The 13,692-nt window shown below is 41.7% G+C and overlaps 1 protein-coding gene across 1 annotated transcript in view; it reads right to left on the bottom strand.

Moving 5' to 3' along the window:
* pdlim2 (PDZ and LIM domain 2 (mystique)) overlaps positions 1–13,692 on the bottom strand; it is a 34,168-nt gene that overhangs the window by 8,648 nt on the left and 11,828 nt on the right. Inside the window, exons 4-6 of the mRNA XM_029440605.1 lie at positions 13,188–13,257; positions 12,530–12,681; positions 11,116–11,179 (exon numbers count right to left, since the gene is read on the bottom strand). Coding sequence (XP_029296465.1) covers positions 11,116–11,179; positions 12,530–12,681; positions 13,188–13,257 — 286 coding nt within the window. The remainder of the gene's footprint in view (positions 1–11,115; positions 11,180–12,529; positions 12,682–13,187; positions 13,258–13,692) is intronic.

Raw genomic sequence — 13,692 nt, 5'->3', positions numbered from 1 at the left:
CTCCACCCGGGGCTTTGAACCGGGACACGTCTGAGACTCAAGTTGGAGCTGAAGCTGGAGCTCGATACTGACACAGTGGCACTGATGGAGTCAAAGATTTGCGTGTCCAATGCCAGCACCCGCTTCCAATTCAGAAACTCTTTGAACAATGTCTCTGTTCTCAATTGAGTCCAATTTTCCTCTTCTTTTTCCCCTCAGTGAGTGGGCAGATTAGTGGTGCGTGCCAGGAAGCCTTTACCAGAAATGATCATTGGGACGTCTCTCAGCGATTCCTACCAGGATAAACTCAGCATAATAACTGCAGGCTCATACGATCATATATTCCATATAATCAGTATACAAGTATAGAGACATCCATGTCCTCTCCTGCTGTGAACCAATCTCAAGGGCTGAGAGATATACCTGCTTTAGGGATTCTTTCAGGAAGACCCAGTGAATCCACACAGTATGGGCATTTGAATCCACACTAATGCAAACCAAGCCTATGTTATATAAGTGTCTGGCTACAGAATGCAGATTTGCATGCTCTCTGCAGAAGATTTACGGATAAAATCACAACTCTGATCTATGAGACTCAAGAGGAATGCAATGAAGTAAAGAAAAACAAAGGGAAGGGAAGGGAGGGAGGAAAAAAAACAAGTGCTTCACTGTGACAGCGAGTATGCAGCTGTGATTGAGCTTGACCTTAGAAAGTTCAAAAAAACTTTGTCTGCACCACCATAGCAGTTCCTCCATCACCATCATCCACTCTACAGGCTCCGATGCCAGCCTTTTATAGCAGTAACCATGGCACGCCTGGCAATGGCCTTAAACTGTGCTTCCCAAAACCTCTTTGTTCTCAAAGCATCCCTGTTCCATTGTAAACCATTACACATGGCTGATCTCAGAGCTACAATGCATTTGGTTAACTGCACCATGGCAGTGCCAACAGTGCCCAAACAAACTGAGGGAGGGGCACACAGGCGAGCAGAGAAAAGCCTATTATTTTGTCTTGGATGAGGGTATGCTTCAGAGATGGGAGAGACCACTGGAGAAAATCTTCAGCCAATTCACCCTGGTTCCTGTGGCAAGAGGAAGAAGCTCAAATGAAAGCTGCACTGAACTGTAATCAGGAGCTCACAGCCAACATACCCGGGATCATTAGGGCAAGTCACTGCTATGCAGTGCTGGTTTTGAGCTGCATATACAATAACATTTCCAACCTAAAAGTCTCCCACTTAAAGTTTTCTACTCGTCCAAGTTCATGAATGAGTACATTCAAACACTTACACTCGAACCACAGTTTTAAAAAGGCTCAGAAAACTCCATCAGCTTTTATTACGATTGAATCCCACACACACACACACACACACACACACACACACACACACACTATTTTCTGCCAAAGTTAGAACAGTTTTGAATATTTCACACCGTTAACACTAGTTGCTTAATTGTTCACTTAGAATTCAGAGCTTTAGCACTATACAGTAAAAAGATGAGATGTGGTTCATCAACCACCCACAATTTACTTTTGTATACCCTCCGCCATATTCTCCATTCCTAAACCCAATTGAAGTTTGGTTTTTTTTCAGCATGGCGATTGAAGGTGTATGACCGCCATCCCTTTGCACGCATGCATCTTCTCCAGGCAACGGAGGATGCATGTGGTGAATTTGATGTGGGGGACAGCTGAGGTGCTGTGGCCAGACCAAAATAGAAGGCAGGATGCAGACCAATACATGTTCTTACATTTGTCCCCTTTGTGTTTAGAGCTTTGAATCTTTCTTGCCACTTTTATTATTTTATTATTTAAAAAATACAGAAATCCCTATCGTACTGAATGATTTTCTTGGTTTCTCTTGTTATGTATTTAAAGTGTTACATACAAAACACAAGTGTTCCAAAATAATGCCTTTTATAAAATAAAATAAATCTTTGTTACTATAATGCATTTGTGTGTGTTGCAAGAGCACAAACATTACTGTGACAACCTTTTACAACCAGCTTCAGTGTAACACTAAAAAATGCAAGTGTGTGTGTGGTTTTTTTTTGAGGGAAAATAATAATTTTGGAAAGAGCTAAAACAGTTTTGAAAGCAATGTTTGCTCTTGATCGAGATTTGTATAGTTTTGCATTTTGTGTGCGGTTTTATGTTTACAGTTTCGAGAAAATGCGCCAAAGACTCAGAAAAAGTGTGTATACAATTGTAAAAAACTAACATTTAAATCTCCAACTTTCTGCAGGATATTTACTTCTGCTGTGGCTGAACATCTGCAGCAAAGATGGCAGACTAGTTGTGGAAGCATGCAGTATATTTGAATCATCCATCCATTTTCTATAACCGCTTTATCCCTTGCAGGGACGAGGTGGCTGGTGCCTACCCCAGCATGCACTGGGAGAGAGACAGGGTACACCCTCGTGTCAGCAAAAAGGGGACATTTAACAGGATTCAGCTCGATTTCAACATGTAAAAACTCAACTGTAGTGCGTTCCCTAAACGTATTTGTGAACCTGACAAGCCATAGCAAGCCACATTTCTCAAAGCAGAAAATAAAAAAGGTATTCTCCAACTACATCAAATTGTACCAATTTGGGTGTTTTAAGTCGCTCTACCAAACTATATGTGATATATTTATTTAAAACCCATTAGGGATACTAGCTTAAGACATCTGGAGAGAAGAAAATGCCCTCTGTTGCTCTAAAAAGCATTTTGGATGACAGCCTAAATGTCGTGATCTGATTTAAGTAAATTAATGGCCAAGTATGACCTGGAAAAGGCTCGGTATGGGCGGGGAAAATGGCAGCTAAACTGTCAAGAGAATCCCTAGAACAAGAACAAGCTTCAGTCTGATTGGCCACTTCAAGACACAAACAAACAGGAAATGGTGAACTAAAGTGACGGCAGCTGTTTCAGATCAAGGCCCATGGGAGACATTGGGGACAGTTCCAGTGGAGGAGCCTTCAGTCTGGCTCCAAGCAAGCCACTCTGCATCATCATCATTATCACCCTGCAGCTTCAATTACAGGGCATGGGCCAGCAGCGCACAAGGCCGATGCCTAGGGGAGCTTTTATTTTGGGAAGCTTGATGCTCCTGCAAGAAAGTGCTCTAACTGCTCATTCACCGTCTCCACCACAGACATGACTGCAGTACTACAATGAGGCGGGGGACACCAGACATCCTGGGCTGAGTAATAATCAGAGTTGTGTACAGTGTTTCCTATCCAGCAGTGTGCATTGGTGGAGGTCCTGCACAAAGACCCGAGGCTGACTGTTAACCTACTCGTTATCCACTGTCACTGATGGACCCTGCCTTGTAATTATGTCTGAGCAATGGTGCATCGCTGTGTCCACAATCTGAAACAAATAAAACATGATCGTTTATATCAAAATTTATGTCATTAACATTCTTTAGCTTTTTTTTTATATTGCCTCACATCCTAATGCAGTTGCTTTATAGAAGGTCTAAGACTAAATGATACAAGACTAGTGGGCTGATGGGTGCAGACTGACTACAGCTGCTTTTTTTATGTATTTTTAAGTCCAATAGACGAGCGTTTCGCTTTAACTTGCTATCATGAAGTAAATGTTGATTGCACAATATAATGCTATAGAATAAGGAGCTTTTATATTGGTTCCCTATAAGCCTCGCTTTCACTATGCAAGTCTGTTTGCCACAGGGTACGATCTACGGGGTAAATGAAGGTTTGATTTACGGCACAAGCCGTGGAAATCAAAGAGCGGTGTGTCCAGTGCAACTCTTGAAACAATGAAAGTAGCTAGCACTAGCTCACTAAAAGTCGCTAGATGACGTCATATGTTCTTCTGCATATTGCAGACTTCATCAAGCATTCGTTCGCATAAGGATCAGTGGTTGTGCCCGTTGCAGCGAGGGAGACACGGTCTGAACACAGATCAAGAGGAGAGGGAGAGACCCTGTGCTGTTGGCAGAAGATTTGTGCACTGCGGTTACTGTGAGCAGCAATGGGAATGAATTACAAAATAATATATTGCCTGCTTTTTCCCTGATGTCTGAATAAGCAGCTAAGTTTCTTGCTAGTAGTACGCTCTGAGGAAAACGGAAAGCGATCCGGTTGCGTTTGGAACAGCAGCACCAAAGTTTGGAAATGCTCGGCAGGGAAAAGTTGAGAAGTCGTGTATTGCCACTTTAATATAAATAAGCTGCACAGAGGATCTCATTTTCTAAACCTTAGGGCATGCTCAGTTTACCTTTTTCCCAGTATATGGATGTAATATACTCTTCTATACAGTACCCAGTCCATACTGCAGTACATGAAGTAAGCTCAATCTTCTATAATGCTTTCTACATATAAACTCTAGGCCCCGGCTTACACTGTGCAGCATTCAATAACAACATGTTGTAAAATGACAGATCTCTGCGATGCCAGTGCTAATACCTCCCCCTCCCTCCATTTGTTCGCCACTGGCCACACACCATCACTGCTCCAGATATAAACCATATGCACAAGATTAGAGGCTCAAATGAGCAGACAACAGGATGACTGCAAGTATACAGTAATTCAGTGTGTGCACTTTGGCCACTGTCAACTGAAACAGAGCTGCATCTAGTTTTCTAACGTTCTGCCAGTGAGTAACAATTTCCATGTTTTTTAATCCGAATTCAATATCTGTGCAAAATGTCACATTGATGAGTTTACAAGTGGATGCTAGAGGAAATGTATTGGCAAAAACAACATCAGGTCAAAGTTGTTCTGGACTGTAATGTCCATGATTTCTGAAGCACATGATAAATGTGGATGAACTTGATCGTGTGTGTGAATACTTTGAGAACTCTGAGAGAAGCCAAAGCCGCCTCATGTGATCAGAGTGTAGGTGGTCTGAGGGAGGCACTAACCCACACTGCCACCAAAAAAAAAGACACAATGAGGAATGAATAAGAGTCTGAGCGTTTATTTATCCACGAAGGGTGCTACAAGCAACACATTTTTCATCCCTATTAAATTCCCCGCAAGGCTCCGACTGAGGCAGCGTATCAAGCTCGTTAGACATCTGGAGTTCATTATGGTTGGACTTAAAATCACTGGACTTCATGATACTTTTAATTTATGGTCGTCATGTACGGCTCTTCTCATAAGTGCATTTAAAAAAAATGGCAGTAACAATCTAAAGAAGCTGAATTCTAACCAAGTGTGATCAAAATGGTCAGAATGAGCTGGGCGGTCTAGATTTGAAGCCACGTTTACCAGCTTAAGAGAAAGTCCCTCCATAAAGATGATAGAGCTCTAACTGTTAATGAGCCTGACAGCATCACAACTGCAGTAATGAGAAAGTAAACATCTGGTATGTCTCACTCAGGTTTCAGAGGTATAGTAACTCTACTGTATAACATAGCACTATGACATGCAATGAAATACAATACGATGGAGTGCAGCATAATGCTCATTTCTTCAGGAATTTCAGTGAATAGCTAAAACATCAATCTAAAATGTCAGCAAGACATGCATTTATTGTGTCTCAGTGTAGCAGAGTTATTCTTTCGGTGTTCAGTGCCATTTTACCAGCTTAACAATTATGATTTATGACCAGAAAAAGCAGCCTTAGTAACCATCACCCTAAAACATAGGTGTTGTTTGAAAGTAGGGGAATATATGCTGACATGTCTGTTTTTGCTGGCATGAAGACACTGAGGAGGCAGTTGTACACGTCGTTCCCTTGACAACAACTTTTGGAATGTTGACATACCGCTAAACCACCTTCGTAAACAGCACCAACTAGTAAAAAGGCCCATCTCTCCCGGCCAACATTTCCCCATAAAACTCATAGGGCCCCGAGTGTCCCAATGAGTGAGCGCGGGGGCCTGAAAAGCATGAGGAATCAAAAGTGCCCCAGTTTGCTTTTCCGCTCTAGAGGAAAGAAAAACAGGCACGCTGATCAATCAGTGGGGATGAGGCGAGGCATGCTGCCCGTGCAGCGGCCACAATGGACCCCGAGCTTAACTGCTACGAGTCCACGTGAAAAAGCCTCACACTGTCCAGTCATAGAGCTCACTGTGCAGGGAAGAAGAAGAAAACATCCCTCCACCGTGGCCACGGCCAGTACCGCTCCCCCCAAACTGGCTTTGCTTAGCACAGCACCGGTCTGCCAAACCAAACAGCAGCCTCACTCATGTCGGACCTGAAATAGTACATCATTCCAAGCAATCAACGTCAAGGAAGAGGTACGCATGTCTGTATTTAGTCCTGGAGGAGAAGCCACTCATAGGTGAGGTGCATTTACATCACAACTCCAGTAGAAGATTAAGACTTCATAATAACTTCAATCTTCAACAAACAGTGCGTGCAATACAAAATGACATTTGGACTCAATTTAAAAACAAACTTAGTTCTATTCCTGCATGCAAAGTTGCCATTTCTGCGCCAAAACGATGACCGCAGCTTTGCACTCCAGTCCACCACAACCTCCAGAATAGGGCAGGACAAAGCCAGTCGCTGGCATGCAGGAGAATAGTTGACAGAGAAGTGTATGGGATAGAGGACGTATGGATGGATACTTACCCTCTCTGTATAGAGAGCTCAGTGACACATGTCACACAGCCAAGGTCACTGCACCCAATTTAGCATAAAGAGGAAAACTTGGTCTGCACGGGTGTCACCCTGCAGGAGCTGGCCATCCTGCACTAGGATGGATATTTATAAAGCAACCACCCTATCCCAGCACAGGATCAGGCAGCCCACTAAGGCAACCCTCAGGAACCTCAAAGTGCAGCTACTGCAAACCCAGACATGGAGCCCGGTCCTAATAGCCCATTGAAGGGTCATGTCTCATGAAAAGCAGTTTGGTTTTGGCCCTGCTCATCGCAACAGAGATCCCGTTGTGGTTATTTCTTGATGATATAAACAGATGCTCTGAATCATGACGGTGGCAGGCAAGTTCAGATACAATCTCATGCCCGGCTCCCAGGAATCTAGGATACCTTTGCTCCTTTTGTCATGGTCAAGAAGATATTAAAGTAAATGAATAAAGCCAGTCACATCATGGCCAATTCAATCAATGCCACTTTAGAATCATAAAGATAAGTGGCTTTATTCACTTGCCAATGTTTCTGTTGCCAACACACTCCTATATAGTAATGCATTTTAAAGCAACAGTGTTCTTTGAATTAGTTTTTCCTCTTCAGAGGTCAGGGTAAGCTGGTAGTTTGGGCCTGCTGCTTCAGGACACTTTAGCAGGATGAATGCTTTCTGCAACAAAGACTTGAACCCACACACTGATTAAAAGGTCACTCTCCTTATTCCAAACACTACCCAAAAAAAAAGGTAACAAACACACTAACCACTACAATAATATATATATATATATATAATTACTCCCTTAGACACGACACATGCACGGTAAAAATGTTTAGAAAAGGCCAAAAATGTTCAATGAGGATAAAGTGCAGTCGAGTCAAGTGCTTTTGTACATGAAAGTCATGAAGTGCACTGACTATTATTAAAACGTGCAATTTTAATCATTGCATATTATCATACATGTGGTGCTGCAGGCAGTTTGGACTCCATGATGAGGCACAACAGACATTGCTGTGTTTGAGCAGCCTCTGGGCTGATGCAGAGTGGTGCGATGGTTTAAGTACTGTATGTGAATGACAGCGGGCTCCCTCGCGTCCACTCCGCTCCACCGCGAGGCCCGTCTCTTCCGAGATCCCATCACACAACGACAGGCCTTGTGACACGAAGGAAAAATCAGCACTAGTCTTCCACAACCTCTGCCATCACAGCCACTATTGTACACAGGCTTTTTCTCAGGATATCCAACACCCTGGAAAATGGGGGATCCCGTTGCGCATCACCACTCTCCTCACTCAGGGAGCCAAAACAAGGGTGGAAAAGCCTTTTAGGAGACTTTCAGAGAGGCTGATCACCTGATACAGCAGCACTCTGCACCTCTCGGGCAAGACAGAGGACCTTGTCATGGAGGCTCCGCATCTTAGCGCTCACTGGGCTACTGTGTTCCTGCCAGCCCGAGATGCATAACGCACAGTGTGCCCATGGCAGGCCTCTTCCCAGCCATTTCCCCACAGAGCGCTCTGAAAGAGCTCCACTCACTAATCACAGCACTGCGGCGGGAGGCTCGTCACCACTTTAAAACCAGGGTAGACATCCCTTGGAGGAAGGGGTCAGCCAAAACCCAAAACTCTCATCCACTAGGTTGGATGATGGTAAACACTGAAGCTGTCAGGCATAGACAGCAGATCAGCTTTAAGACCAGAAGAAATAAGAAAGGGTGGACAAAGCAGAATTTAAACATCTCAAATTGCAGTCTTCTCAAAACATGTAGCTTGATATTAATTCAAGCATACTGAAAAAACAGTAAAAGAAAAAGGCCAAGTTGATATTGGATTAGAGGGAGATAGAAGGAATGTAACGTCTCCCAGAGGATACGAGACATTACACATTCCAGCACCAGACAAATTAGAGAAAAAGGGTTGAATTTAAAAATGGTAAGGAAATATGGAGAACGGGCGTCTCCATAAATACCACAAACATGCGATGCCGTCCGGACGGAACCCGCTCATTCTTAAGGACTCGCCGATGGAGCCTCAGCCACAACACAGCTCCTAATGTGTTTTTTGGTTAGGCATTACGGAAGTTTGCTCCATCGTGGTTTGCTGGCCGCAGCCTCACTATAAATCCACAGTGGGTTTTATAATGTGGTTTTGGATAGATGCTGAGAACATCAGCATCCATATTTAACTGAGGCTTACAATACCTTTAGTGAGAAATACACTAATAAATCTAAAAATGTAATTTCAGTAAGCTCAATTGAGCACGAGTATTTGAACTAAACACTGTAGTTTAACTGAAAGTCTTAGTTAAACTACTGTTTTAGCTACATTTATATTTAGGTTTGGGGGTTCACAAGAGACAGATTTAAATAATAATCAGAATTTTCAAGTCAAGTAGCAGAGGCTGAGATATCCTGAGTTTCAGACCCTAGTATGGGTTAAGCTCCAAAAACACAGACATGCAACTCAACTCTTTAGTTAAACCTCTCTGCCTGGTAAATACTCATGTTAATTAAACTCAATCCCCAAGTTTTTAACTTAAACTTCCTGTAGAATTTGAAGGCTTAAGCCTAATTCAAAATAACCTTGAATGACATAATCAGACTTTAAAAAGCTCCCTACAGAACCACAGAAAGTATTATACAACCGTTTTCACAGGCGGAGTAGTACTCTTTGCAACAAGTATACTGATCTACATGTGTCATTTTGGTGTACTTCCAAGCTCCAAAACTTACAACTGGAATTTTAAGTTTTTTTTTTTTTAAATATATAATTACTTTTCAGTCAAGGAGATCGATGACACAGAAAAGCAAATTCACTGCCAAGTGCAAGGACTCGACACTAGACGTACTTTATCATCTCCAGTCCAGCATAACGTCTGCCTGAAGATTAACATCACATATCATACTCACGTCAGCTGAATCTGCCTAAACAGCGAGCCAGTAAGAGAGCTAAATGATGTCTGCACACACAGACCTCCTGCACCCTCTCCCTGCCCTAAAACAACTTAAGAGACAACATGCTGTGTGGCTTTGCAGTCACATCAAATTAGTTATTAGGAGGGACTCAGTCTTGCATTCCTAAAGACTACATTTAGCTGGGACAAGATTGCATGGAAGTCATGAATGATAGAAGCATTTTATTATTTCGATAAAGACTGGTTACAATGTTTTACAAAAAGCAATGACGGCATCCTCGAGAGCACCACTTGGACCCCAGTTACATCATGGCTAGACTAGTTCATCATTCTCCCAGTGTGAAAGAGATCAAAAGTACTCTGACGCAAGCCACCAGTCTCAGCGGGTGGACACCGCTGTGAGTAACATGTGCATCCGAATCCCATTTAACATGCAAACAACACAAAGAATCCCAAACTCGAAGAGAGATTTCAAAATGGACCTTCTCAGCCAGCGGCCTCTTAGAAGGAATGCTCAAATGTTTTTAAGTTCAAACCTCTGGACATTACATAAAGTTGGATAAATATGCAGAGTTATAAAAATGGCTGGAATTCCTTGAGCCATTACAAAAGGTCTTGTAAGCCTTTTTCCTGCTCTGTCATCTCACATGTTCCATCAGTGGGATCCATGCTTGAGGTTAAGCATGTAGACATAGCTGAAATAGCACAAGATGAACTTTCCCACAACATTTTCTCCCTTTAACTCAGGCGCCCTAGTCGCCCTTCTTGGCTTTGTTGCTAGAATGAATAAGCACAGCATAGTTTAGCTGCAGTCTTATGATAACCCCAAGTCTGTATTTGACCACTTCTCATAATGTACCGCTTACTAAGACTAATGAGTCTCCATTTAGACAAAGGTTAAGTCCATTGTTTTGACAGAAGGTAATATTTCCTTGGAGCAGCCTGTGAATGAAACGGCTGCAGAATGTTGTACAGCTTAAATGTCAGATATTTACAATGACCTTTGTAGTTCATACACTCCCTGCTATAAAAAAGGTCAAACCCTCTCCGTATCCTGCCTTTACTGTGATGTCCATGGCCAGTACACTGGAGTCCACATAACTCTTTATAGGGCATCTGTTGTGGCATCAGAGTGTAACAATTCAAGAGGAAAGGCTGAGAATTAAAATGTTATTCCTGCAGACTGCGACAGTGCAGTCAACATAAATGCACGGGGATCTACAGACAAGAGGACAAGAGCCTTCAGCTACACTGAGCAAATGAACTGCAGCCTAAAACTTCAGCTACAGATGATTGGCAACATTACAACATGCATGCATGTGTGCAGTATTATTGTACTACTAAATCCAAACCTGTAGAGCCATGATACTTAGACAATCATCCCATCATCATCATCTCATCTAAAATGTTAAGTAGAAAACTTTTTTACAGCAGTGACAGTAAAAAGGCTCAAACACAATAAACTCTCTCTTGTTTCTGGATGGAGAAACGCTCACTAAGAACCAATTGTTCACATTTAATTAAAGAAGTTTTATAGCTGGAAATCATTGACTCAACAAATCTTGGACTGAATCATCTCAGAAAGATGAACGTTTGTGCCAAAAACAGCTCTTACAGAGAAATAAATGGATAAATAAATAGTTTTGACTGGTTTAAATAAAACAAACCAACCTGTGACAGCGGTCTGGACAGCCTGTGACTCTTCTCCTCTGGAGACCATGGACGCAGTTGGACACTATAACATAAAAGACAACAGAGTCAACCATACGTGTAGGATTTTGATATAAGCAATATCACAATAAACAGTATACCATGAGACAGACAAACAGTAGTTATTCTTAAATATCTCTGGATGCATTTGGCTAGTGTGAATCATTTTGAAAAATCAATTACCATGACTAATTGAAATATTAGATTTGTATATTTCTTTAATTTGTCTGCTTATTTCATCTAATATCTTTTTTTTTTATGGTTTTCCAAATGTGGTATATTCACAATAGACATTAATATATGGCAATATGGATACAATCCTCCATGACAGTATGTTTTTACCTTTTGTCTTTAACTATAATCATAGTACTGCATGTTTCCCATGAAGATCTGTACAAATTCCAATTTGATGTAACAGTAAACTTGTTTATTTTGAAATGTACTGCACAGTTATTGTAATTATGTGTTAAAAATGGTAGATGAAGATGAAAGAAGAATATAATATTACTAAGAGTTCTATTTATATTAATGACAATATTGAAATGAAGTGCGAGCAGGACAGGAAGAGTCATCAGTCTGGACGAGGAAGAAAATGGGAGTTTTAACTATGACCTACAAAAAGAGTCCTGGAGAGTCAACAAACGACCGTGCACTGAGAGGGAGCGCGGTGAACGTTCGACATTCTGCCTTTTGTTAAAGTGAATGCAAACGGTGGAATGTGATATCCTGTGCATATTCTTTGTCACAGTACAATCACATGGCTCCACTTTCTGTCCGTTATTCCCATACCTATTGACTCTGGGCCTGTTGTGGAGTCAAGAGAGCACCTGTTGCAACCTTTTGTTTTGTTTACAAGCCTATTGAAGAAGTGAATGGACAGGTTTCTGAAAACACAACTCAGCTGCCCATCGGAAATTTTCGAGCTTGAAATGACGCAAGACTTTATCTTAGACCTTGCTCATGCAATTTAATCTAATCTTTCAGCTGACAGTCCGAACTGTTTACAAGTAACCAGATGACACGTGTGCAACTTCAGACAGTATAATCCTTTGCTTTTGTTACAACACTGGTGAGCACGGTAACAGTGCAGGAGGGGACAAGCTGGCTGAGGTTTCAGTACATGGTCAACAACTCCAAATGCTACAACAAAGCTTATTTTTAAGTTACAATAATGGGTTTTCTTAAGCATTTCTTTCCTATAAATTCCAAACTTTGTGGTCCAGAGTGGATTCTTCCTTACAGGAGGCGGTCGGCATCCGTTTTAAAACCCTCCTTGTCATCAGATATGCATTGTAGCCAATTAGTGACTTATAAAACCCAAATGTAATCTGCGTGTTTGATCTGATTTTCCACACCAGCGGGTCAAGCGAGTTACCTCTTGTTGATGGTCGGTGTCAGCAGCTCCCTCTTCCCGTCGGGGCTTCCAAAAGGATCTGGTGAATAAGGTCCGGGGGACAGAGACGCAGGGCTGGAGATTGTGTACTCTCTGTAGTTCTGATTCTCATCTCTACTCACTATTACCGCCTCCTACAAAACATCACAGGAATGTTATTACATTAGCATCTGTTGAACGTAACTTGATCTTTTCTAATGCACATAGTAAACAGGCTTAAGTGAGAAGAACAATGGACACGTGTGAGAATATCACAACACACAAGTAAAGGTTTCCTCAAACACAGCTAGAGATGTTGTTCTAAGTATCACCATGTATTGTAGGTCTTGCTTTGGGACTTCTCAATAAAACACAAGAACAAGTACTAAATCACTACAAAAGTATTGCTTCCATCTTGAGGACAGTGAAATAGAAACATATGTTATAAACAGATGTGTCATGCATGTGTTAGAAGAAATCAAGAAGCATAGCCTCAAGTCAAAACAACACATTATCCAAATAAAACAGGCACTTGTGAGCAAAGTTGTAGTTAAAGAAAGATATGAAGAATACTGTTATGGACATTAACTTTCCATTTGGTGTCAAGTAATCAAGACAAAGTGTTGACAGATTAAAGCTCCAGTGGAGCTGCAGCACTGACCTGAAAGCGTCCGGTGAGCTGCTCAGGGGTGCTGATGCCGTTGGTCTGTCCAGAGCTGGGAGGTTCAGGTCTTAAAAAAATAAAACCACGGATCAATTGGACTGTCAACACTGACAATCTCCACACCAAAAAAGGAATTCTCCATCTATGTAGCATGTGATTTAAAGTCTGATCTCATCAATAGTAGAAGTTCATGTTAAATAAATAAGCAAGATATTTAAGATTGTTCTCAATGACACTCTGGACAAGCTCATGCACTCGAAAGTTAGTCATGTTTAAGAACTTTCAAGAAAAATAATGACTTAAGAAAAAGATAATGACTAAAGAAAATAAAAGAAAACAGACATCTCTTTTGCTAATGTCCTGGCAAGCATCCATGAGAATGTTCCTATGAATCTTAGGGACTCTGTCCCCCTTTAGGAAATATTAATGCATCTCGTCTTTCCAACAAGTGACTTTTGTTTTACTTTCTTAAATAGAAAACACTGTAGGCAATTCCATCTTT

This window comes from Cottoperca gobio, chromosome 9, assembly GCF_900634415.1.
Source record: "Cottoperca gobio chromosome 9, fCotGob3.1, whole genome shotgun sequence".
Lineage (NCBI taxonomy): Eukaryota > Metazoa > Chordata > Actinopteri > Perciformes > Bovichtidae > Cottoperca > Cottoperca gobio.
Note: the sequence above shows the minus strand (reverse complement) of the source record. Positions and strands in the feature narration are given on the sequence as shown.